The 26233-nt window shown below is 38.8% G+C and overlaps 1 protein-coding gene across 3 annotated transcripts; it reads right to left on the bottom strand.

The window, feature by feature from the left end:
- Window positions 1-1666: 1666 nt before the first annotated feature.
- N4BP2L2 (NEDD4 binding protein 2 like 2) lies at window positions 1667-25888 on the bottom strand. Of its 3 annotated transcripts, none has more exons than XM_040583328.1 (6): window positions 25704-25888; window positions 21721-23168; window positions 11226-11350; window positions 8329-8417; window positions 7886-7962; window positions 1667-3474 (listed from the first exon to the last, which is right to left on the bottom strand). In XM_040583328.1, exons 2-6 carry the CDS (start codon window positions 23166-23168, stop codon window positions 3276-3278), a joined length of 1938 nt encoding a protein of 645 aa, XP_040439262.1. In that variant the 5' UTR covers window positions 25704-25888; the 3' UTR covers window positions 1667-3275. The 3 variants fall into 3 exon arrangements, with proteins under 3 accessions (XP_040439262.1, XP_040439263.1, XP_040439264.1); XM_040583329.1 differs by lacking the exon at window positions 25704-25888 and adding an exon at window positions 25238-25411; XM_040583330.1 differs by lacking the exon at window positions 25704-25888 and adding an exon at window positions 25134-25210.
- Window positions 25889-26233: the final 345 nt, after the last annotated feature.

The raw sequence follows: 26233 nt of genomic DNA, 5'->3' as shown, positions 1-26233 counted from the left end.
ATCCAAAACATAGCCTCGTAGCAGCTACTGTGGAGGAAATTAACTCTATCCCAGCCAAAACCAGCACATAAGTCTTCCAGGGTTTGGATTTGTGGGGTTTGGGGTCGTTTTATTTTGTTTTGTTGTTTTTTTAGATTGTTTAGGGGTTTTTTTCTTCTCCAAACAAAAGAAAAATAAGAACATTAAATCACCTGTCAAGGACAAGGCTGATGAAGACACTCGATACTTCAAGAACTAAACTAATCAAACAAGAAACAGCAATTTAGATGAAACAGTAAAACCAGAACTGTTTTTTTCTATAACAACACGTAATCCTACATAGCTGATGCTAACTGGTAAACTGTATGAATGAAATTATGTATGTTCTGCAAATTAATTCTCATTTAAATTCCATGCTTAGAAGAGTAAGATGTTAAAACTACAGCTATCATAACTATTCTGTTTTAATTTACTTACCAAACATCTCACTAGTTTGAAGTATGCAGCAGATACTTAGAATCTGAAATTGTAACATTAAGGTACTATGCATAAGTTACAGTAAAAAAAAGAATGCTGACACTATCACTTCATGAAATACAATGAACCAGCAATTTACCAAAAATCTAAAACAACAGGAAACCTTCATCCTAGGTACATTATCATCAACGCGATACTGCATTAAAACTATGCCAGACATTAAAATTTTAAGACTTCCAGTCTAATTGATCAGCAAGTTCTTACATTTCTTGTAGATACTTTTTGACAAAATAAGAAATTTTCCTTGTTTGTGAGAGAGCAGGAGAAATTAAGTACCTGCAACACGTATTTCACATCACCTTTTTATTATTTTTTACATATAAATATCGTAGCATAAAAGCAACTTTGGAGATACATGTATGACCATGACTATCATATCCTCATGACACATGAATGTATTACGAAACAAAAATCTGTTATACCGACAGTAATTTCATTGTGTTTTCATGCACCATGTCATTGCACTTACCCTGGAATACAGCTTTATAGATTAGGTGGTTTACAAGTAATGTTTGATACAGTGCCAAGTTGCAAAGCATTCCTTTCTTATGTGTCCTTTGCAAACTGCAAGCCTATTATCGATCAACGTGTTTTGCCTATCAAAAACACTTACTACCCAACAATAATTTATGAAAAAGGTAACACAAAAAATGCTGCACCATTTTAAAATACTATGAATTCACATCTATTTAAATACAAACTTCAGTTAAAGAGAACTTAAATATCAGTTAAAAACTGCTAAAAAATCCATTTACTTTAAAAACTGAAGGCAGAAGGTACCAAAAGATACCATAATATCCATTTTCAATAATCAGCTCTTTTTTGTCATACCTTAGCACACTGTGTGAATGTAACATAAAGCCTCAATAAATTTTACCACATGATTATGGCTTAAAGTAACATAAATAAAATTAGTCTTTCTAAAACCTCTTTATCTTCCTCCCACTTGAAATATGCTTTCATGTTTAAATACAAAAACTTCAGGATAACTGAAGTACTTACTGACTGTCTACAATGATTTCCATGATTCTTTTGAGACACGGACAAAAATAACCACAACAACTAAAATACAGTAACATAACTGGTATGAATAACAGACGAGGGATGACAATTAATATAGTTGAAGAGCTGGGGTTTTTTTATGTATATATATATATATATATATATATGTAATTCAATATATTAACAATCCATGCACTGATGAAGTATTCTAAATTATTTTTCAAATAATAAAAACAATTATTGTAAAATGTGAAACTGCACACTTCAATTTTTATAGTCACCAATCTCTGATGAAAATATTACTGCAGATATACATTGAATCATACACATTTAGATTTGCACAATAAGTGTAGAAAACTACAGAAAGCTATTTCATCATATACCTAGATTTTCAGCTTTCATGGTATTCAGACTTTAAAGGTGAAGACATTTTTTGCGCCTATTCAAAAGTTGTCTAGAAGTAAAAAAAAATATGCTGGCTGGTAACTGTTCCACAAAATTAGTAACAGAAAAGCATAAAAATTCTTTTAGCTACTTACTCATGTTCTTGACAAAAGTTCCTATTCAGGATTTAATCATTCAGTGTATAAGGAAATCAGATGTAGTCAGAACTGAAGACAGGTTGTTTCAGCTGGCAGGTTAGTAATAATGCTCATTTGTACAAAATCCTACAAGCTTGAAAACAGTAAAAACTGTTGCACTGAACTACTAGACCAACACTGAAGACAAATGTATTTTATTAATACAGCAAGCTGTTAGAAAACAAGCATAGTGAAAACTTACACATTCATAATTTTTTAAGATAAAAAGGGCAGTAAATTAGTCAATCTCCATGTTGGCTCATTCTTTGTTATGTACTAAACAGATTACATTGGCTGTGCCAAAATCAGAAATGCAATATGGTTTTACAGAATTAGATCCACTATTTATACTGAATTGACACATCCCAACTGTGGACTGGGACTTGTCAACCTAACGCTTTAATACTTCATTTTTATTGTAAATGAAAGAAATTGACTTAAAAACATAGCTGTGAATTTTTTGTGTTTTAGTAATAAAATTTAGGCTTTTTTAGTCAGCACAAGAAAGGTGGTATTTATATACTACCACAGAGAACAAACACAAAAAAAATTAATTCAGGTTACACAGTTTAAGGCTGGTGAATACTATATTGGCAGAATGCTGCTTCAGCTGCCAGATGAGCTTTTGAGACAGAAGAAAAACTCAACCACCACAAATGAAACCAGAAAATACATGCTAAAATTTTGCCAGTTGGCAATACATGCCAAATAGAACAAAAGAACAATCCAGGACATAAGTGTTTTCCAAAAAATCTCCTAGAAGAAGACTAAATGACAATCATTAAAATTGGTTATTACATAATTAACCTCTTCTTCTGGGGCTTTGATTCACTTTTAAAAGATATCTAATATGACCTCTTTAAAAAAAACTGCTCAACAGTTACTTGATATATGACACATCATTGTCTTCAGTTTATGAAGGAAGACTCTGCTATATGTCATACTCTATTAAATATTTTACTGAAATAGAAGTTATTACAACTGTAACAAATATAGTTTTAAAAAACATTTAATGTACAATTTTATTTACATGCAAGTCCATTAAAGGAACAAGCTCCAGAAGAAAATGGTCTTGAAATAGGCCTATTTAAAACACGGAAGATCCACTACTTTATTGGAGATGATGATGTTTTAGAAGGGCAAGTAACGGACTTTTATTAACTGACTGCAACTGTGTTATCGGCTACCGGAAATATTGAAAGAATTCCATGAGTCTGTATTGCCTCCCCACCTATGTCTTCGCTGCAGAGGTGGCCTTTGAGTGTTTTTGTGGGGAGGTACCATTGAATTCATGACAATAGGTATGGATATTTGATATTCGTATCGTTCCAACATCTGAGCAATCTTCTCACGAGTGACCCCATGTTTATTCCTCCTACAAAAATAAAAATTTAAATAAATTGTCTGGTATGCTTGTATGTTTACAGTCTTCAAGAAAAAGAAAAAACCTTCTAATTTCACAATTTTCCATCTTGCTCTTCATAGTGTAATAAAAGTTAAATTTCAGATATATCTTCATTCTCTTAGTACTCAACTTGTGTTAAGACTTACTCTAACAATTCACTACTGCATATATTAAAGAACGGAGAACAATAAAGTCATTCTTCTTTGTACAGAAATGTGATGTTATTCAGGAGGACTATGTACCTAAATAACCCTAGAAGGACTTTGCTCAATAGATTTTACATAGCATACTACCTAATGAGTAGAGGGATGAATAATATTACAGAGTACTACTTATGAACACAATGTTCAAACTAGCATAAAAAATGAAACTACATGGTTTCAAGACTTAATGACAGAGTATTTTCTCATCAATAAATCTCTACATAAAATAAGGAGCAATTTAATTTTTGAACCAGAACAGCATGTTCATACCTTTACCTTCTAGCTCTTACTTGCTGTAAATTTGGAAATGTACTGAAACACATGTAAGGGAAGAGAGGTCAGAAGTGTTGTCCTGTTCTTGCAGTGTTTAGTGAAAGGCTACTTTCAGTGAGAACTTGGCCTATTAATAACCTGAGACGTTAGACATTATTAGAATGTATCTAGAGTCTTTAGTATCTATAGAATAGGATCTTAAAATCAATGTTCGCAGAAAATTTCTGTCTCTGCCAAAAAGAAAACCATGAAACTCATGCACAAACTGTCAGAGAATTGCTAGCAGTGTAACAGAACTGAACCTAAAAGAACAGATACAAAACATAAGCAAAATGTTCTGATAGTGTAGACAAGCATTTATCATAACCCAATATATTCTTATCACCAAGAAACCTTTGTCCAAGCTTAATTATTTCCAAGTTATACCAACAGGGAACATATGCCTGCATCTTTGCGCTTTCTGCCAGGGACAGAAAAGGCACGGGCCTCTTTACCAACTTGCTCAGTTCTGTGAAGGAGAAATCAATACTGGGAACAAACAGGCTACACTGGAAAGAGGATACCATATACAGAAAGATTTTAAAAGATTGATCCCCCTCTCACCCTTCCCCAGGGCGTTGTAATAAGAGGCACAAACAAGAAGTATGTGTCAAGTTGATAAGGGTTCAAAGTCAAAGCATACTGTGAGAAGCACACTAGTTTCACATTCAGAATGGAAGAACTGGTGATCTCAGAAGTAGTCAGAATTATGCTGGCTCCTTAAGGTGTATTTTATCAGCTACCTGTCTGGGAAGAAAAAGCCTAAGTAGACTATTTCTGTCACAGATACTCTTCCCTGAGACAACATAAAAAGCCAGAGTGATCATCACAAGCGGCTCAACGTTTAAATGCTACTAATTTCCACATTGTGCTAAAGAAATCCAGGAGAAGCTGCATGTTGCACTTAACAGTTCACAAGTTTTAACAGTTTTGATTTTATTAACAAATATGAACTAGGTTAATGGTAGAGAAAAAAGCCAAGCCCCTAGAAATATGAGGATTCTATAAAGCACTGAACTCTCACAAAAGAAAAAAAAATGGAAGAGGGAGTCTAAGTCCTTTTACGACGAACAGTGGAAGCACAAAATTATTTATTTTTTTCCATATCTTAGTACTCCTAGAAAAAGATTACAGCTCAAGTGCTCTGGGCATAAAGTGCACAATCATCCACAACTGAACGGACTTGTGCAGAATCACTTCATAAATGAGCAAGTACTTCTCCTTGAAGAACAAGACAGGATAATAGAATCAGCAACAGCAAAATCACATCAAACGAAGAAATTAATTTTAAAAAGGAAACAAATCTGCTCTATAGTGTCATTTAATATGGGGAACTCCTCTTCAGGTATGTCTTCTTTCATCCTGTGGAGGCTTGGCTATGCTGTAAGAGCATAAAGCCATCCACCCTTAACCAATACAGATGTACCAGCAAAAGGTCCTAACAGACAATTATGCTTTGGAAGATGGTTTTTGCTTGGAGGAACACAGAATCTATTGATAAAAGCAAAGTCCTGTCACTATTAAATGCTTCTGCACTAGAAGAATCTTACATACCAATACACTGGCAAAGTAATTCTGCCTAGACGTGACTCCTTAAAAGAATCAGCAGGAATTTAATGAAGTCAATACCAAATTGCAGTTTTATGATCATACTGAAGGAAAAAAGATTATATTAAACGTGTTTGTTTCACGCCTGCGTGAAGCTACACGGCAACTTTTAAAGAAATTATCATCTGTCCCAAAATACAGATTATATACAAGACATCTGTTATTCCCCAAAAGCCTGAACAAAAGTTTTTTAAAAGAAAAGTTCTAGCTCTCAACTGACCAGCTTCTCAGAAAGCATGCAAACATGAGAGGTTAATTTTTTCATCCAGAACTGATTAGACACTTAAAAAAGAAAATAATAATTAAAAAATTATCTCTCTTCTACCAGTGATTTTACCACTCTTTTGTTCTTTCACCTGCAGTTTTCAAGATTTCCTAAAAATTGTATCAAAGATCCTTTATATAAAGGTCTAACAGTTGACTTTGATGACTTTTGAGTGATAGGAGGCAAAGGTCTTTTCCAACCTAAATAATTCTATGATAAAGGCTATGCAAGAAGTTTTGAGCACTACAGCAAGACGTGCCTGTTGAGTCACGATGTTTTCACAAAAGTTATGTGCACAAAACAAAACTAAAAGCAAAAGTCACTCATGAGTGACTCTAAAGATAATTTGTACCTCATAGGCAAACTGGAAAGAAAAGACACTGACACTCGTTCCATTGGTAAATGGTAAAACATCCGTCACATTCTTCACATCAAGAATCCACCCAGTGCTGACCTAGAGAGCCTTTTCACAGATTTTTCAAACACTGCACAAAATGTTGAGCTCAAATTTCCTAAAGGGAATCCCAAAACTACAAAAAAATCTCTATAGTGATCTATTACCCAAATACAAAAATATGGAAGAAAAACCCAAACAAAATAACACCCCAAACTCTTAAAAAATTGAGTGCTCTCCCCAAGGAACTGAAAACCAAAATGAAACCTCACATCACCACCCTTTCTAAACTCTCAACAAATAAAGTTTCTAAGACAAGGGGCCTCTATTCAAATATTCGAAGTAACTGGAGCTGCTAAAGCATTTCTAGGAAGCTCCTAAGAACCGACAGCATCACTTCACAGTTCAAGGGTTTCCTTTGGTTTTGGGAAAGATATAAACTTTATTCCTACAATTAATGACTAGACAAATCACTTTTTTTCCCCTGTTATCTGTTAAGAAGGTGTGGAAATGTGAATTTTCCTGGAAAACAAGTCTGTCTCATATACTGAAAATCTTACACTGAACATCTTAGTAGTGTCTAATTACTAAGACAGTTTCCTAACTGAGCTGTGCTGCACCCCAAACTAGAAAAACTTACTAGAATTCATTCTACAGAGAGAGGACTCCATCTATAAAAGTAAGTTAGTGGTACCTTAGGAGCAAAAGATGAAAGCTTTAAAAGATTTATAAACACAATAAAGTCCAAGTCAGTAATGTAAGTATTATACACACATACTTTGTGCGTTGTAGGGGCTACTTTACAAAGCTGAAACAATTACAAGCCAAGTCAGTTGGAATCATATAAAATGACAATCAGTAAAAGAACTCTTAGTGATCAACCATGAAAATATTACATTTCAAGCAATGAAATATCCCTAAGACGGTTTGATACCTCCTAGATTCCTAAAGCAGACATATCTGAGACAAAAGAGACATTAACCAGGATTAATAAGCAGCTTCCCAGGCACTCTAACATCCCAACATGTCCAACAGTACCCTTAAGTCAGATCCTTTGAAGACTGGGGACAATTTCACAAAATCTTGCAATAGAACGATATAAAATCTGAGCTTTCTTTTTAACTTTTGCTGATCAGTAATGGGCTATTGTTCTTTGACACTGGAACACGTATAAAAGTAGACAAAAGAATGCACTTACACTGATGCACTCCTTACAAAATGTGTACTTTCTATTCGTCTTCTACCTATTTCTTGATGTCAGCATTTTGCAGCAACAAATTTCTCAGAATAATTATTACAATAGCAGCGATTCTTACAGGGGTCAATAACTACTCTACTCACATCCACCAAAGTTTTAATATCAACTTTTTGGGCCAACAGAAGAGGACCTCTATTTATTTGTCTTGGTTGCTCCACAACACTTCCATTTAAAGGTATATCTCAAAATGCCTGTTTAAATAATATGTATTTTATACTAGCAGTTAAGTATTTAAAAATACGATACTGAATAAAATATAATGTACTAAATATATATTTATGCGCACCTGTTTATCTGTCTATATATAAAAAGTACAATGTTTTCTGTAATATAAACCTTACTTTTCTAATTCTTCAGGATCAAACTTCCACCAAGTATCTGGCTCATGGAACTCCACTCTGTATCCCTTTTCTAGAGCCTGCAGCAAGCAAAGAAAAATATGTAGTATGCGTATCATTATTACATAAAGTGTAACAAAAAGTTTCTAGACCAGTATAATAAACAGATGTAGTTAAAGATGTAGTTAACTGCAGTGGTAGCATGCTGAGTTTCACTTAGTCCCAACCAGTCTTAGCTTTCATTCCAGGCTAAGCAGATTACATGAAGTCAGTCCTTAAACTGGTCTGAACTATAGCCATGCCAATTACTGATCGTATCAATAAGCAGTCTCTTTCTAGGAACTTGAGTAAGGAAAATATTTCTCAACAAAACAGACCAACTTATCACACGTGAAGGTAAGTCTGAAAAGTTGTAACAAATGATATAATCACACAACAAAACCTACCGCTTCCACATATGGCTTCATTTCCCAGGCTTGAGTATTTGTGTTGTCTATTATAACTGGAGATTTTCCCTGCTCCATTGCTTGCTTTGCTGCAATGAAAAATAGTGCAAGTTAATAAACAACTATGTAACTCAAATAAAACATTAAATGTAAATAAGGTGTTCCAGATGTTTTTTGCACTAATCTACTCTGACTGAAACACCCTGTTCTAAAAGAAGGAATAAAAGCACTGAAAGGTAGAAACAGGAATGGAAAGCAGTAGAAGCAAGAAGGTAAGAAAAATTAAGTGAAGGGCAAAAAAAATAGGTGGTGGTGAATTGATGCAAAGAGGTGGTAAACGGGAAGTGTAGAAGTCAAAACAAACTGCCTAAAGCCTGTGGCCTGCTGAGTGTGGAGATCCTGGTATGAAACCATATCATGGTTCCAGCTTTACCAGCTCTGCTGCATTACACATGGGGCATGTAGAACTGAGACCTGTGGTCAGGTGTTGCAGTTCTTCTCCAACAAAATACTAAGAAACAGGCAATCTTCACAAAAGGACATCACACCTCTGAAATATTTCTGAGCTCCATTAAAAAAAAAATTACAACCATGCTGTCTCCACTCGAATAATGTTTGAACTCATTGGCCAATTTCTACCAAATCCAAAAGAGGGCAGAAGCTTGAGGAATAATAAACTGCTTCTGAGTTCTATAAACCAGCAAAACGTAAGAAGGCATATCCAAATTCACATCTTTATTCATAGAAAGACAGGCAGAACACAGTCATGATGCAATTTGTTTGGCAGGACACTTACGCAGTAGCATGCTTTTAACTTTGAACCAGCAAAAGTATACTGCTTCTTACGCAGCAGAAGAAGCCTAGAGATTACAGTGCAGAACTGAGATTGGTTGGAGGAGTTTAGGGGATAAAACATGCAAATCTCTGGGCTACCTGAGATTCATCAGCTCCACAGCACAGAAAACATTTTAATATTACCAATGCCTAACATGGTATCTCCTCACAAGCCCAAGACTGCTTTAGTCTTGATAAATCAATTAAGCATCTATCTTATGCCTAAAGCTAACTCTGATCTTGAGATCAGGCATTCTTCTAAATCCCTTACACAGTTCATCCAGAAAACGTTGTCAGCGGACTCCTAACCCACATTACTAGGATTTGTGCCTGAAAAAAACAACACTGCACAACCATTTTTTTGAGCATATGTAGAGAGCATGATTATGACATTCAGCTTCTACATAATGCTATACAGGAGACTTACCCAAGGAAGTGGAAAAACTCAGGTTCTACACCCTTACCAGGCTTGATACCCACCTCCATTTTATACAAACTGGGACAACAGTTAAGCTATTCTTACCAGAAGTTCAGCTACTATTAACCAGAAGTTCAGAAGGAACTCCTGCAGAGGAGAGTAGCCAGAGAGGGTATTTGAGTATCCCACTTTTGGGACAAATGGGCTACCTTAATTTTCATTGTTTTAACTTCCTTCACCTTTTTACTTTGAAAGCAAAACCTCTGCCATTCTTTGCAGAAAGGGACACAATTTTTGTATTTTTAGAAAAGAACTACTTTGTGCATGAATCAATAAATGAAGTTCTTTTTGCAGCCTGAAACTAAACCAGATGGAGAAGCAGATGTCAAAGTTATGATTATCAGATTCATGAAGAAGATTCTTCAGTTCCTCCTACTACTCTAAAGCATCTGACAATTGAAAGTAAGGCTTTTATAAAATCTATTCCTCAGCTTCTTTGTGCATCAGTTAATCGGTAAAAACATAACAATAATTCCTTATCTATTTTACAGAAGCATTGTGAAAATGAATTCCATTTAAAAAAAACATCAATTTTCTGATGCTACACGTTGAAGCCAAGAAATTTTTATTTGTTTGTTCTAAGCAGTACTAGCAATGTCAGCCACAAGCACATCAAGAATTTCACAGAAACAGCCAGAAGCCACTATCAGGTGAGAACTGTTTGGTGGTCTTGTAATTGTGAAGTGTTAAGCCCTCTCATCTATTCAATACTACTTTATCAATTCTTCTGTTCCTTAGGTTCCTGCTGGGAACCTCATTCAAAGTATTTGTTACTGCTGCATTCCAACCTCGAAAGTACTCTTTATAAATGGTATTCTAATGATCGCTCTAAGAAGTTCCTTCACTGTTCATACAGAAACGTTCCCTGATGTATCATAAATTTTGATTAGGGTGAGGAGGGGAGATCTGTTTGGGTTTTTTTCTCCTTGGCTCTCTGTATCTTTTGATGCAAAGCAGTAGTCCTCTAGACAGTAAGGAAGCATCTGCTTGAGACACTGCAGCACAGAGTATTCTGCATACACAGGCAATGGAGATGTTCAGTTTGTCTGCTCCTTAGAGTTAACCAAACAGATAATGAGATTCTTAGAAAACTGCTACAGAAAGGGCAAGAATTTGCTACCCTTCTAACCCTAGGTATCTACTTCCTTACCAGTTAAACCCCAACGACTGGACATTTATAGGTATTAAGAAAGATGACTTATTAAAGCTGTTAATTCACACAGGTGAACTAAAATCTTCCTCAGAAAAACTCTTCCATAAATTCTGGATGAACCTCAGATCAGGAAAGATACTGGAAAAAATAGGATACTCTGCAGTTGCGGGCATTAAAAAGGTTCAATTCTGTCATCAAGATAGTAGTATCAAATGTAACAAATCAGCTTCAAAATTTAATGTACACATCTACATCAATTAAAATGTAAAGATTACTTTAAATATATACTTCAATATAGCCTATACTAACATATATACACACACTCCTTTTCATATAGACTATTGACACACATGCCCATTACACTTCTATTTTCTAAATATAAGCTTAATTTAATCGGAATAATTTAATAGGATTCCTCTTATGCATTCAAACCTCTCTTCTGGTTCCAGTCATGGGCATCACCAAGCTGAGCAGCATTATATGTATATCCATCTTTTTGACGAAAATAATCATCAGTGCTGAATACAATGCCATCACGACTTTGACCAAGCAGAACACTGTTAAACAAAGGAAAATGCAAAAATATTTTAATTTTTATTTTTTGGATAGAAAAAAAGACACAGATAAAAGAATATAGCTAAAATAAATTTAACTGTGCCCTATTTCTGAACTTCAAACAGGTTTATAAAAGTACACTCAAATCCAAATTAAAGCAATATATTTTCCTCCTCTCTACTATTTCTGTATTTGTTGTTTCTTCTCCTCCACCTCCAAGACATGCTTGTACCCATCTAATTAATGGTTATATTGCTATAAGTTCTAAGTACCCCATAATAACTGAATATATTTACTAACATTATCCATATCAATTATCATTTGGAATTATATCTAGAAACCAATCTGATCATAAGAAATCTGGATGCAACTGAGAAATTAACTGGATTATTAAATCCTTTTTCTGCACCTCAAACTCTCAGCATGCCCTCTTCTGACCTTTGCCCATGCTGCCTGCACATACAGTGTGGGTTGAACAGGAACAGCAAGAGAAAACTACAGATGTTTACAGCAATTTCCTTTTTTTCAGGGAAAATTAAAAGATCACAATAAACTTTCAAGATTATCCTACTACTGAAAATCAGGATTACAGAAGTGCATCCATATTCCTTCAAGATCCTATACTCTTCTATTCCAGCTCAATGTCTTCCCCAATCCTGATGACACAGTCCTACTTGCCTCTGTTTTCTCATCAATTCTGGCATTCACTGGATCTATAAACCACTGGAATTCACAACACAGAAAAAAGCAAGCAGTTTCTGTCCTTCTTCACCCTCCCCCGGGTTAATTCTTTGAAGCTTTAGCAGTTTGAGCCTATTTAAGAAGAGGCCCCAAAAGGTGATACATCATAAGCAGCTATCAGTGGAGACCTCTCCTAGTTACACAGCAGTAAGCTGCTACACAGGTTACCACACCTTGCAGAACTGCAGTTTCAGTCTAATAGATGACAAAAAAATTAAGATATAAGAATAAAAACTTTTCATATCTCAGTTTGTCAGGGAATTACACTGTTTTTCCATATCATTCATACTTTAGGGCTAACAGGCTGATCAGAAAGCCATGGATTTTACTATGCCTGAATTTAGTACTTCAAATCAGGAGTAAAAACAATCACTTCCTGAATCACTTAAACCACTTGACTGAGTGTTTTAGCTTGGTTTCCTAAGGCAATGCCATTCCATGGTGACTTCTGGACATATAGACCAATTTCAAGAAAACCTGACAAAATATTATCTCAAAAATAGTATGGATTTTTAGGGGGGGGGAACATACAAATGAAAGCAAAACAAATTTGTAAACAAATGGATAAAATGCAGAGATTCAAATTAGAATCCATAAAGATTAAAAAAAGAGAAAAAAATTGCAACACATCCTACATTAACCTAGTCTTTTAGGCCTGCCATTTCCAAGCAACGTAGATTTTATTTGTTAGAAGTTTACTTAATTTGTAGGTCAGAATAAGTTGCATTACATTCTGCTTCTTACACAGCTAACACTGAAGATCATGGGAGAAATTTAAGTATACTCTGGGAAACAAAGAAGAGACACGGTGGGGAAGCCAATGAGCATAAAAAGGGGAACTCAGAGGGACACAGTTGCAATGTTCACTGTCTACATGCTTTTGTTTATTCTATATTGTAATATTTTAGATTACCAATAATATGTTTATTAATTCCAGAAGTTATTGTAATGGGTGATGTAGGAATACTACAAAAATCCATTAAGCTTTTCTAGAATGCTGTATTTCCATTGTCATTAAACATCAAAGACAAAACTTTTAGAAGAATCATAGAAGTGCCTCTTGGATTTAACTAAAATTCATCTTAAGTGTTGCCCAGGCATGCCAAGAAATACATGTGAGTCTGAGAAACTGATTATAGCAAAGTTGCAGGGAACAATTAACTGCTGATTTATCAATAACATCAGAATCTTTGTCAAATCAAATTCACATTAATCCATTCCAATGAGCAATCCCCATTGTGCCAAATGTAAACTTTATTTTCAGAAAGCCCTTGGAAATTGGAAGATTAAAGGAAAACCTTGTAAAACTGAGATAACAGTACAATTCTATTTAAAGTCTGATCTACAGAATAAATGTGGTGACAAAACCTCCTTGACTATTTATGTTTTCTATAGTATATCTAAACCTGAAAATAGAAAACAGCCAGGTAGTGCCACAGAGTATTTATAGCCCATTGCAACACTCAGGTATCACTCCTATGGAAATTTAGGCAACTATTCCAGCTCAGAAATAGACAATGTACCCAAAGGCTACAAGAACCAAACTGCACTAGCAGTATGCGGGAGCTGAGGTGGGACACTGTATTACATATTAACTTACATTCCTACACCTTTGTTGTTCCACAACTATGCTGTCGGTTATTTTTGCTTTTAAAATACAGAGATCTGTAACAACAAAATTCAGATTACTGAGGACCAGAAGAAACTACTAATAATGCAACTGTCAAGTAACATGATCAAAGCTGTGTACAGGCTGTTTTTTTCCTCCTTGCTCTTTCTCTCTTTTCCAGAGTACCAAGGTTACCTCAGGACAAATAGCACTGCTATGTCAGAAAACAAAGCATGATACACCAGAAGTACAGACTCTTTTTTTGGACATTGTTCAATAATTATTTTTGTTAGAGCCTATGCTTTTTAATAGGATGTGTATTACACTGGTTTAGGAGATCACAGATCCAAAGCCTATTTTTGTTCTATGCAGATAAAATGGCACCAGTAAATCATACACCACACACAACAGCATTTTTTCATCTCTACTTCTCTCTGGTATAAAATACTTAACAGGAATTTATATGAAGCTACTTGGCTGTGATTTCACACACGGCCCAATTTTCTTATTTATTTATAGCATGCTACATTTTGCAATTAATAATGCTAGAAAAACTGGATCCATCTTCCACACTCACTTTTTGATTGCCAAATACATGTACACACAACTTAAGGAGTAAGGACCATCTGCCTTAATAAAAGAGATAGCAAATAGGAAGTGGGATTCTTCTACTAGCTGAGTAGATAGACACGCCCCTACAGCTTCTAGGAGCCTGACCATCAGGTTTCTGTAGGATTATGTATGAACTGATGAAACAAGACTAATAGGGCATTCATTTTCATTTTTATTTCTAGGAACTTACTCTGTTTGCTCAGTGTTCTGGAGAATAATTCACTTACTCAAACTCTTCTGTTGCATCTTCCAAACATCATTAGTCACAATTAAGACACGCAATGACAAGGGTTTGGGAGTCTTGCAAACCCATAAATAACATTTATTCTTGAAATATTTTGTTATTATTCCTTGAAGTTCAGAATACACAATAATTTATTTATAAACCTATGTAACTGATATAACAGACTTAATCTAGTAAACTATATTTGCAAGAATAATCTTAAAAGTACAGAATTTGGAAAGGCAAAATGACTACCAAAAAGGCCTGAGTAACTGAACCCTTACTCTATAGACAACACACAAGCTATCACAAAGTAATGAGTTTAAGATGTGAAACTTCAATTATTGCAACAATGATCATAGCCCATTTCTAAATTGTGAAATTAAATCATAAAACATAACATATTCCAAGCCTGACAATCACCTCTTTCAGAATTCACAGTATTTAAACTTGTAAAATTTAAAACACAAAGATACTAGCTGACATTATACAGAATAACTCACAACTTCTAACTTGCAAATAAATTTGGAAATAAAATTTATCCCAGGATCATCAACTAGGAAACAAACAACAAAAAGCACATCTATGCAAACAAGGCATTACTATCGAAACCCACAAACAGATGACAGCCCACTTTTGAGAGATGGAGAAACAGAAAAGCTAAGATAAATACGTTTCTAATAAGAGAGTCAAATTACAGACCAGTCAGCATTCGTGTCTATACATGCTGGAAAATGAGTAGCAGTATTATCCAACTGCTGTAATGCAGCTTTTTCACCCTAAACCTTCCCTACATTGAACACCCACCTTTGAACGTAGTAGGACAAGGAAATTAAATCAGGTCACCCACTTTTTCCAGACACGCTATCTGATCTAATAGAAGATACCAGCTCAACATACAGAAAATAAGAGTTTTGGTTCAAGATGAGTTAACTAGTCAAAAAGCAATACACATTTTTTTCCAGTGCACATGTGCATGCATGCACACACAGATGAATCCTACCCTGATTTTTCTTCAAAAATAGAATGGTCCATCAACCTTCATCCTGGTTAGCCTACATTGATAGATGATTTTATGATACAGAAGATCTCTTAGAATCTAATAATTCACCTATTTAAAACAGCTAACATCACAGATGAGGAAAAAATAAGACAACAGCTAAATATAATTTTAAAATCATAGGATCATTTAGGTTGTAAAAGACCTTTAAGATCACCAAGCCCAACTGCTAACCCAGAACTGCCAAGTCCATCGCTAAACCATGTCACTAAGCATCCTATCTACATGTTTTTTAAACACCTCCAGGGATGGTGATTCCACCACCTCCCAGGGCAGCCTGTTCCAATGCTTGACCACTCTTTCAGCAAATAATTTTTTCCTAATATCCAATCTAAATAACTTAAGGCTGTTTCCTCGGTCCTGTCACTTGTTATCTGGGAGAAGAGATGGACCCCACCTACCTACACCCTCCCTGTGTAGCTGTAGAGACCAATAAGGTCCCCCCCGAGTCTCCTCCTCTCCAGACTAAACAGCCCAAGCTCCCTCAGCTGCTCCTCAACAGACTCATGCTCCAGCCCCTTCCCCAGCCCCGTTGCCCTTCCCTGGACACGCTCCAGCATCTCTACATCCCTCCTGAAATGACAGGCCCAAACTGAACACCAGATTAGAGGTGTGGCGTCACCAGTGCTGAGTACAGGGGGACAACTGCCTCCCCTGTCCTGCTGGCCACACTATTTCGGACACAAGCGAGGATGCTGTTGGCTTTCTTGGCCACCTGGGCACACTGCTGGCTCATGTTCAGCCGGCTGTCAACCAGCACCTCGAGGACCTTTCCCTCCAGGCAGCTTTCCAGCCACTCTTCCCTAAGCCTGTAGCACTGCATGGGGTTGTTGTGCCCCAAGTGCAGGACCCAGCACCGAGCCTTGCTGAACCTCATACAACTGGACTCAGCTCCTTGATCCAGCCTGCCCAGACCCCTCTGCAGAGCCTCCTGCCCTCCAGCAGATCACTGTCCCCCAAACTTGGTGTCGTCTGCCAGCTTTCTGAGGGTGCACTCGATCCTCTTGTCTAGATCATTGATAAAGATATTAAACAGGACTGGTCCCAAAACTGAGCCCTGAGGAACACCACTTGCGACCAGCCATCAGCTGGATGTTAACTCCATTCCCCACCACTCTTTGGGCTCGGCCAGCCAGCTTCTAACCCAATGCAGGGTACACCCATCCACACCATAAGCAGCCAGTTTCTCCAGGAGAATGCTGTGGGAAATGGTCTCAAAGCTTTACTAAAGTCTGGGTAAACATCCACAGACTTTTCCTCATCTACTAGGCAGGTCACCTTGTCACAGAAGGAAATCAAGTTTGTCAAGCAGGACCTGCCTTTCATAAACCTGTGTTGGCTGGGCCTGATCCCCTGGTTGTCCTGTACATGCCATGTGACGGCACTCAAGATGACCTGCTCCACAACCTTCCCCAGCACTGAGATCAGGCTGACAGGTTTACTGTTCCCTGGAACCTCCTTTCTGCCCTTCTTGTAGATGGGCATCACGCTGGCCAACCTCCAGCCTTCTGGGACCTCCCCAGTTAGCCAGGACTATTGACAGATGATTGAAAAGTGGTTTGGTGAGCACTTCCAACAGCTCCCTCAGTACCCTTGCGTGGATCTCATCTGGCCCCAATGACTTGTGTATCCAAGTCAAGCAGCAGGTCACTGACCATTTTTTCCTACGGGGACTTCACTTTGCTCCTTGTCTCTGTCTTCCAGCTCAGGGGGCTGAGTACCCTGAGAAAAACTGGTCTTGCTATTAAAGACTGAGGCAAAGAAAGCATTAAGTATCTCAGCCTTTTCCTCATCGTTTCTGATAATGTTCCCCCCTCACCCCTCCAATAAAGGACAGACATTCTCCTTGGCCGAAGTATTTGTAAAAACATATTTTTAAATACATAAAAACTTATCTTTAACAGCAGTGGCCAGCATGATTTCTAGCCGGGCTTTTGTCTTTCTGATCGATCTAATTGCATAACCTTGTGACATCCTTTAGACCTCCTGAGTTGCCTGCCCCTTCTTCCACAGGCACTAATATATTCTTATTTTCCTGAGTTCCAGCCGAACTCCTCTGTTCAGCCAGAGACAGGTTACCAGCAGGCCTGATACCACATAAACTGACCCATGATAAAAGAAAACAAAATTCAGCTGTTGACACCAGGCCCAGAGCCAGGTATTGATCTGTGTGACCTTCCACTTACATGCCCCGTCATTCCCTGCAACTGACAGAAGAGAACAAAACACTACCTGTGCTCCTGATCCCTCAACCAGCCACCCCAAGGCCCTGAGGTCTCTCGATTGCTGTCAGACTTGTTGTTGTTCAGACTTCATCATTGCCCACTTTGAAAACCAGGAATGGATAATAATCAGAAGGCCATACCAGACAAGGGAGTTTTCTAGTAACACCCCTTACCTGGGCCCCAGGGAGGCAGCAGACTTCCCTATGGGCTGGGTTCAGTTGGCATATCAGGCCCTCTGTTCCTTTAAGAGTGGAGTCACTGATTACAACCACCTTTCTTCTTTTCTTAGCAGAGCTGGTCATGATGCATGGGGTTGATTGACTCGCCCTGGGTAACTCCTCCAACCTGGATGAGCCTTCCTCCACACCATAATTCTCTTGGCTCTCAGGCTCTAGAGCAGGGGTCCTCAAACTTTTTAACCAGGGGGCCGGCGTGCAGATGAAGTGGCAGGCAGTCATCTGCGGCTGCCTGGTTTCCCCCCCAACACCCGGGGGGGGGGGCAGGGGGTTCTGTAAATACCGGGGGTCGGATTGAGGACCCTGGGGGCTGTATCCGGCCCACGGGCTGTAGTTTGAGGACCCCTGATGTAGAGCCTCATACTTACTATACAGGAGGAGCCTGGGAAAGTGAATTAGACTAGGAGGCAATCTGCCTGCTGCCCCAAGCAGGGACCTGTTTCCATTCCTCCTCATTTCTTAGGTGCCCTCCTTCTGCCTTGTGGTGAGAGGGTATGGGATCCTCCACTTCTTTGAGGTGTCCATCTGGTGCACTTGTCTCAGCAACGGTAGAGCATGGCTCCACCAGTCTATCTCCCTCTCACATTGCCAGATCTCCTTAGCGTTTCTACTTCCCCTTCCAGCTCTGCCACCAGGCTGAGCAGATCGTCCACCTGGTCACACCTCACACAAGTGCTACCTTTGCTGCCCTTCAGTAGCAGTGACAGGCTCAGACACTTCCTGCAGCCCGTGACCTGGACAGCTGCATGTTTACCTGGGAGCTCCATCTGGGTCATCACATGCCTTCTGGTACTGCCTTTTGGCAGAGCAGAAACCATAGCTAGGTTTTCACCAGGATCTGTAGTATTACTAAGCTGGTAAATGCTACTCTAAAAGCATTGCTTGTAACACTGTTTAAAGAAATTGTTAGAAACAACAGCACACAATTGTTTCTACATTCAGCTATAAATGCTAACTAACTCTGCCCTTCAAAAGATCAAGCTCTCAGGAAGAATGGCCCCAGATAAAGCCAACTGCCTAAATATTCCTGACAATGGACTTCATTTGAAATGTACTTCTTACATGACACCAATATTTGTTCTTTCAACCTCATTAAGCTCCTTTCTATTCAAAGTCATGTTCAGATACTTATGGAGGAATGAAAAGTTGCAATTGCTGCCAAATTCATTAGCAAAATATGCTAAAAATCCAAGTCTGTTTCCTTGTAATCTTTTTCCAGCATTATAAGATCATGTTATTATCTACTTGTAATTCTAGCAGACTTTTGTTACTTGGGCTAAAGATATCATTGCTAGGTATCTGTTTGGCCAAATTGTTTTAGAAAATTTCTAAATAAATGGTCAACCACTTTCAAAACCAAGGAAGAAATACAGCATTTTTATCATGTTTTGTTATTCCAAGCTTTTCTCTGAGAAGCTTTGGACTGAAGTGGTGAAATCCAGCAAAGTGCGTGCGTATGTTTTTCCTACAAAAATTTTCAGTAAATCTGCCCAAGCTGTAGGACTTTAAAATGCCATGTGCACAGAAAATAATAGTGTAAAGTACTCATTTTTGTTCAACGTTGAGCAGAATATGCAAAGATTCTCACTTCACCAAACCCACTCCTGAACAGCACTCTGACAGTGGCAGGAAGCTGATTCAATACCAGCACTGCATTGTATGGGAGAAATTTTTCCCAACATAAGAGCAGCAAGAGAAGGACCAACATTGGCCTAAAATAGGAAGGACATCAGAAGCATAGTGATATAAAGACTGGAACAAGCAACTTGGTACTGGCAGCAGATCTAGGAAATCAGGAGAAGACAAAGAGTGAAGCTCAAGGCAGAAATTGGTACAATGAAGCTGGGAATGAGATAGTACCACTGGCTGAGACAGGGTCATTTTGCTAGCACGAGTGGTAGAGGTATGTCTGCAGGTGGTAAAGATGCCAAGCCTGCAAAGATGCCCGTGGGTACTGATACGACATCAGAAGACTGTATTTGCTGTCCTAGTCTACACCACAGAATTCTATGATGTTACACAAAAAAACATACTCAACTTTATTAAGAATAAGACTTAATTAATAATGCATATATTTTCCCCATAGGCAGCCATTAATTCTGGGATTGTTTTTCACCCAGGTACCTAAGCCCCTGAGACATTGTTTCATGGGAATTAGCAATTGCAACCAAACACTGAACATATGAAACTGCGTATAACTGAATACATTGCAAAACAAGTCCCATGCAGTTCAAATTCTGCACCCAAATTTGGTGACTATTCTTGACCTTGATCTCATAGTGCCCACTTTCCCATCTGTTAAATAAAATTAGTAATTGATCTCACTAGTGAGAGATGAAAAAAGCATGAATATGTGTTCATAAAAACCTGAAGATACAGAATCTTTTGGTTAGCATGAGTAGTATATTAGGATAAAGATTCAGAGACAATTCAGTACACTAAACATGGAAAAAGAAAATATTTGATATCTTCACACTGAATATTATCCATTTACTGCACTGAATGAGGCTTCATTTTTTACAAAGGGTTGTATTTTACATTTTATATTTTGCTTTCATATAGTAAAGAGATTATTGTAATAATACCCACACAGACACATGCAGCTTCAAAAATGCAGGCTTGCAAAATAAAGCAATCAGTAACTAGAAAACAATATAGTTGAAGTCTACAAACATGTAAGCTAGAAATTTCTAATAGGTATTTTTCTATGACATGGAGATCATGATCTCCTAAATATCAGGAAAAAAGCCCCATAAACAGCAAGATTACTCCTTTATACAAAAGACAGTGAACATGATCACTGTGTCTATGTCATAGACTCAGTATACAACAGAAAATAACCAGGAAGACAACCCATTTGTGATGTACATTTTCTGGATGAAGCTCAATCAGTAAGTAATGATATAGTAACTTGTTGGGTTTTTTTTGCTATGCAAAAGAAGCCTCTTTTCACCTAATACAGATAGCATCTGTGCTCTATGTCAATTTAAGTGCTTTTTAAACTAGGCCAAAAAAAAAAAAAAGAAAAAAAACAGAAAATCCAAGTTGGAGGTGGTACCTGCTTTTAAACCTGTCAGACTTCAGCATGTATATTTTTAAGGAAAAATAATATTTTTCTTCCGTGTTGTTCACAAATAAACAGAGAAGTTGACAGACCATAGTATGAAAAAAATGGGACCAAACTCACTTTCATCAACACACTGAAAACAGCATTTTCAGCGTAACAAAATTATTCTAATGGTCTTAGAATACTTTTGCATGGGCATGAAAAAGTACTTCTGGTTCAGTCAAATTAATGTTGTTACATTTGACAGAAGGCTTTTTGAATTAAGAAATCTAAAAATTAAAAAAAAAAAAAAAAAGGAACACCATCAAACACCAGTACACCTGGAAGTTCCAGAATAAAATATTATACAATTTAATGGATACAGAACATTTTAAATTTAACACAAAACAGCTCCTGTTCATCAAAACTCTAAAGGAGACAAAAACCCCAAGCAAATAATTTTAATACTTACTGTCATTTGTCCACATAAAGTAAAAATTACTGCATTTTAACAGCCTAATTTACAAATACCAAAGTTTGCCAACTGCTTACAAATTATTTTTTTAGTTATTAAAAACTTTTATTTGAATAAGCTTTTCAAGCTTTACATCTTCACTTACCGAGAAAGAGTCGATTTCCCTGAACCAGGTAGGCCTCTTAAGATCAGGAGTAATTTCTGTGAACAACTGAATCTTTCTTCAGGTAACCACAAGGAAGAAAAGCTGTGCATTCCTTCTGTATTGTCAGCTTTTGGATCCTTCCAACACTTTTCGCTGGTTTCACAGAAACCATTATTTTGGAGTCCATTCTGGTCATTAGTTCCATTTATGAAGACCTGAGTAGTATGGATATCAGTATGACCAGCATAGTTGCTACTTTGATCAAGCAATGGACCATGACTGTTGATATCAGTAGCTCCATGGCAACCATGATCATTCTTGTACAAAAGTTCACCATTCTGAGAAGGGAGAATGTTTTTTTTTTGTGGTGGGGAATTAAGTATCTGAAAACGTGACTGATAGTTGAATCTAGGAGCAAGAGGTCCCTGAGGTATGACGAAAGAGACTGTTGACTGCCAAGCAGGTCTGAATTCAGGCACTGAGTAGTTCCAATATTTAGAATCTGCTTGTCCATTAAAGGTATTTTCAGTTTTCCAGCCACCTCCTTCCATGACAAACTGCTGCTCATCGCTTGTTTTCTGACTGTTCTGCTCCCCAAAGAAACGCTCTCCATTCTCATAAAATGTTTGTGAGCTGCCCAACAACATATGGTGATAATCTTCTTGTGAGATTTGACTACAGTTATATGGAGAGCATTGTTCCTGAGAAGTTTCAGTTTTTTCTTCCTGAAAAACAGTATCTAAACTTTCATTTTCCAGCTGATTAATCTCTTTATAGAACTGGTCCAGTTCATCATCTATTTCTTTTACAGCAGAAGAAACCGTCTGCATCTTCTTTCCCTCCATTCCTTTAGCTCTGTTTTCACACAATTCATTCTGATCTCCCTCACTGCTTTTACATTCATTGCAACTGCCAGATTCATCCCGTTCGTTACATTCGGCAGGTTTGTAAATAGGTCCAATAAATTCTTTGCTTGTAAAAAACTCTTCATCTGATGCATTTCTATTTATTGATAATGATATACTGGTATTTTTAATATTAGCCTCACCAGCATTATTTGTAATAAAAGTGCCTTTCTTTTCTTCAACTGTAGTGCCATTTATTGATACAAATGGAGGATTTACATTCTGCACAATTTCTGAATCAACTGGCTCACTAAGCACTAGATTATTTTCAGGGAGCACTTCATTCACCGTTCCCCAGACACCAGTAAGTGTTTCCTCTTGCTTCTGCATTTCCTGTTGCCCTTGGTTATCTGAGGCATACGCTGGTATCAAATCATTTAATGTTCTCTCAGCATTCACTTCCTCCTGAATAGCTTGGATATCATCATCATCAGAGAGTTCCTCGTAAGCTTCTTCTGTTGACTTCATTTTTTTAGAACATGGTTCAATTGTGATTTCATCCTGACACTCCAAGAGCCTTATTCTACTTTCAGCCTGAAGCATCTTAGAAAAAAGAATAATAATTAACAGCACACACATTTTTAAAGTGTAAAAAAACATAAGTTATTCAGACCTATGATATACATCCTCAGACCCTCCATGGTCACAACTAAAATGAACTCAACCAGAAGAAAAGCAGACATCACCTACTGGAAGTACCATTTAAACAAAACTGCCACATTATCACACAACTTTAGCAAAGAACAGTAGTGCTGTACCAACCTAGCAGCTGCATTTTATGATAAACCTTAAATAACTTTTAAATGCAAATATTTGAAAAATTAATTACATCAGCCTGTTCTCTACTGACCTATGCTAATCTGCCAAGTGTTATAAATCTCTTAAAAGATAAACATGTGCCAATTTCCAATGTACAAACTGATGCCTGACATCACTGCTAATAAGACCAACAAAAATGCAAATACTTCAATCATGAGGATGATTTTCTGTGACACAAACTGAATCCAACTAATTCATTTAACAATCAAATAAATGCTGGATAGCATTTATAATTTAGTACTCTAGTCAAGTAAGATTTAAAATTAAATCTGCAATCTGTTATTATATTCTGGTTTTGGAACAACCAAAGACCTTTTTTTAGGGACCAAGACCATTTGGTTTTATGTTTTCTAAAAACAAACACAAAAAAAGCAATGTCTGCCCCAAACAGATAGTACTCTAAGAGTGAGCCAATAAATTCCGGAAAGATTCAGAAACACAACAGCAATTAAAAACAAAGTGAGATGCCACTGACCACCATGACACCCAGTCATGCCATTATCCATCTATTAGTTAGAATTACCTGGATTTTCCTTTGTATTCCAGAAGTCTAGACAGAATGCAATAAAAAGCAACAGTAATATTATTATAAATCAAATGTCAAGTAGTTTACCTAGCAAACTGCGCCCCGCCGCCCAAAGCAAATGCAGTACCAAACAAGGAAAAAAGTATTCTTCCTACTACAGAGTTTATTCCACTGCTCTCTGTGAACGTATCAGCTTTCCAGGAATAAATATTAACAAAACATCACATGCTCTTCATTCTGGACAAGAAACAAGAGTTTTTTTCCTTTATCTGAGAAGGATATGCAGGTAGTATTAAGGGAAGATTTCCAAGTAACATTTATCATCTCATGTTCACTTGCAAAACTGGCAAGGAAAGGTGTTACTCTGGGCACTTTCTCACCTATTATCCAAAGGAAGAGAATCCTGCCATCCCTAGTCTCAAAATGTCTAAACCAAAGCGAATTTAGAGTTTGCGTTTGACTTACTACTTGGAAAAAGCACTAAAGTCAGAAGGGGGAGAAACACAGCCATGCAACTTTCCCTCTTCCTCAGAACCTGGTGGAACATTGGGGTACTACGGTCTCCCCTCAAGATGTATGCATTTTATGCATAACCCCAGCTTCTCAGTTCCTCCTTTCTGTAAATTTGAAAGCAAGCACAACACGGTATGAATTGTGGACTGTATCCTCCATTTATCAAAAAATGTTACTCCTGCTCAAAAACAGGATTGGGGAAAAAAAAAAAAGTCGCTTTATAAGCTACTATGTCCTCACCTGTCTTCTGGGATGGTGTTTAAGCAGAGCCCATATTCTGACGTGGAATGAAAACACAGAGCATGTGAGCACTTGCTGTATGACAACAACTCTAATGATGGAAGACATTGCTCTGTGACTGTTCCACACAGGAATATCCTTTCTTGCTAATCTTTACCAGACTTTCTCTGGCTGTCTTTTCGGACAGCAAAATTGCACATGAAAACATCTCGACCTGCACTGCTGGGGAGGACAGAGCAACTATGTCCTGAGAAAGTGCAATTTATGGCACAGCCTGGCCTCTTGAATGTGATAGGCATAGGTCTGTCACATTTCTATAAAGAATGGCTTGTAAACATTGGGCCTGCGTTCGCCTATGTGATTCAGCAGGCCGGCTCCTGCAACAACACTAAATTAGTACTTTAACTAACCTGCCAAACATCCAGAAGACTCCATCAAGTAACTCAAGGCCATAAGCTCCACCTCTACAATAAATTCCCAAATGGAAAAAGGTGGCGTACGTGGCAGAACGTACAGATGGAGGAACTGACTGGCTTTGCTTGCGCGACCACCTCCTTCAGAGCCCGGAGGCGACAAAGCACGTCGGCCAGCGTCCCTCGGCCGGCGCCAGGCCGCGTACTCAAGGCCGGGGGACGCTGGCGCTGCCGCCGCTGGCAGCGGGGGCCCCAGGGCCACCAGCCCCGGCTCCCGGCAGTGTGCCAGCCGCCCCCCCCCGCCCCGCAGCGCAAGGCACCCCCGCCGCCCGCCTCATACACGCACGGCTCCCCCGGGCCGGCGCCGAGGCCGCCACAACCTCCGCAGCCGGCTCCCGCAAGTTAACGCCGCCGCTCCGGCGCTGCTCCCCTCTCCGCCCGGACGCGGCGAGCCGAGCGCTCGCCCACGCCCCCCTCTCGCCACACGCCGGTAGCGGCGTCGGGGAGGAGCGCCTTCCCGGCCCCACTGAACAGAAACCGCAGCCACACGCGGGTGAGGACACCAACCTCAAGGCAGAGGCGCCCGCCCGTCTCCCGCCGCCTCGGCGAGCGGCGCACAGCCGGCGGGCGGGGGAGGGGCAGCGCTGACGACCCCTCACCCTCAGAGAGGCGCCGCCTCCCTCTGCCCCTTCACCCCCGCGGCCCCGGCTGCTACGGGACGCGCGGCTCCGCCCGCTCGCCGGACTGCAGCTCCCAGCATCCCCGGCGGCGCGGGGCGGCGCGGGGCCGGGCGAGGCGGCGCGGCGCGGCGCGGCGCGGCGCGGGGCCGCCACTTCGCGCGAGGCGCGGGAAGAAGCCGTCGGGGGCGGTGGCGCTGTGGGGGGCGGTGGCCGGCAGCCCCGCCGGGCGCGCCTGTGTGTCCCGTGTACACCGCCGTTCCCCGCCCCGCGAAGGACGATGAGCTCAGCCCGAGAGGGGCAGCGGGGTTTAGGCTATTTTAAACTCGGGGCGTTGTTTTCTCGGCGCGGGGGGAGGTGTTGCCTTTGTGAGGGCAGTGGCTGTCTCTGTGGTTTCCCAGCTTCAGGGGCTGCAGGCTG

This window comes from Falco naumanni, chromosome 2 (assembly GCF_017639655.2).
Source record: "Falco naumanni isolate bFalNau1 chromosome 2, bFalNau1.pat, whole genome shotgun sequence".
Lineage (NCBI taxonomy): Eukaryota > Metazoa > Chordata > Aves > Falconiformes > Falconidae > Falco > Falco naumanni.
This window is presented reverse-complemented; position numbering and strand designations above follow the sequence as displayed.

Excerpts from the sequence above, each read along its gene's own strand:
- N4BP2L2 (XM_040583328.1), bottom strand. The coding sequence starts at position 23,168 with ATGCTTCAGGCTGAAAGTAGAATAAGGCTCTTGGAGTGTCAGGATGAA. Across the intron at positions 8,418-11,225 it reads TGACTGGAACCAGAAGAGAG|CAAAGCAAGCAATGGAGCAG; the intron begins GTTTGAATGCAT and ends TTTTCATTGCAG. Across the intron at positions 7,963-8,328 it reads TGAAGCCATATGTGGAAGCG|GCTCTAGAAAAGGGATACAG; the intron begins GTAGGTTTTGTT and ends TGCTTGCTGCAG.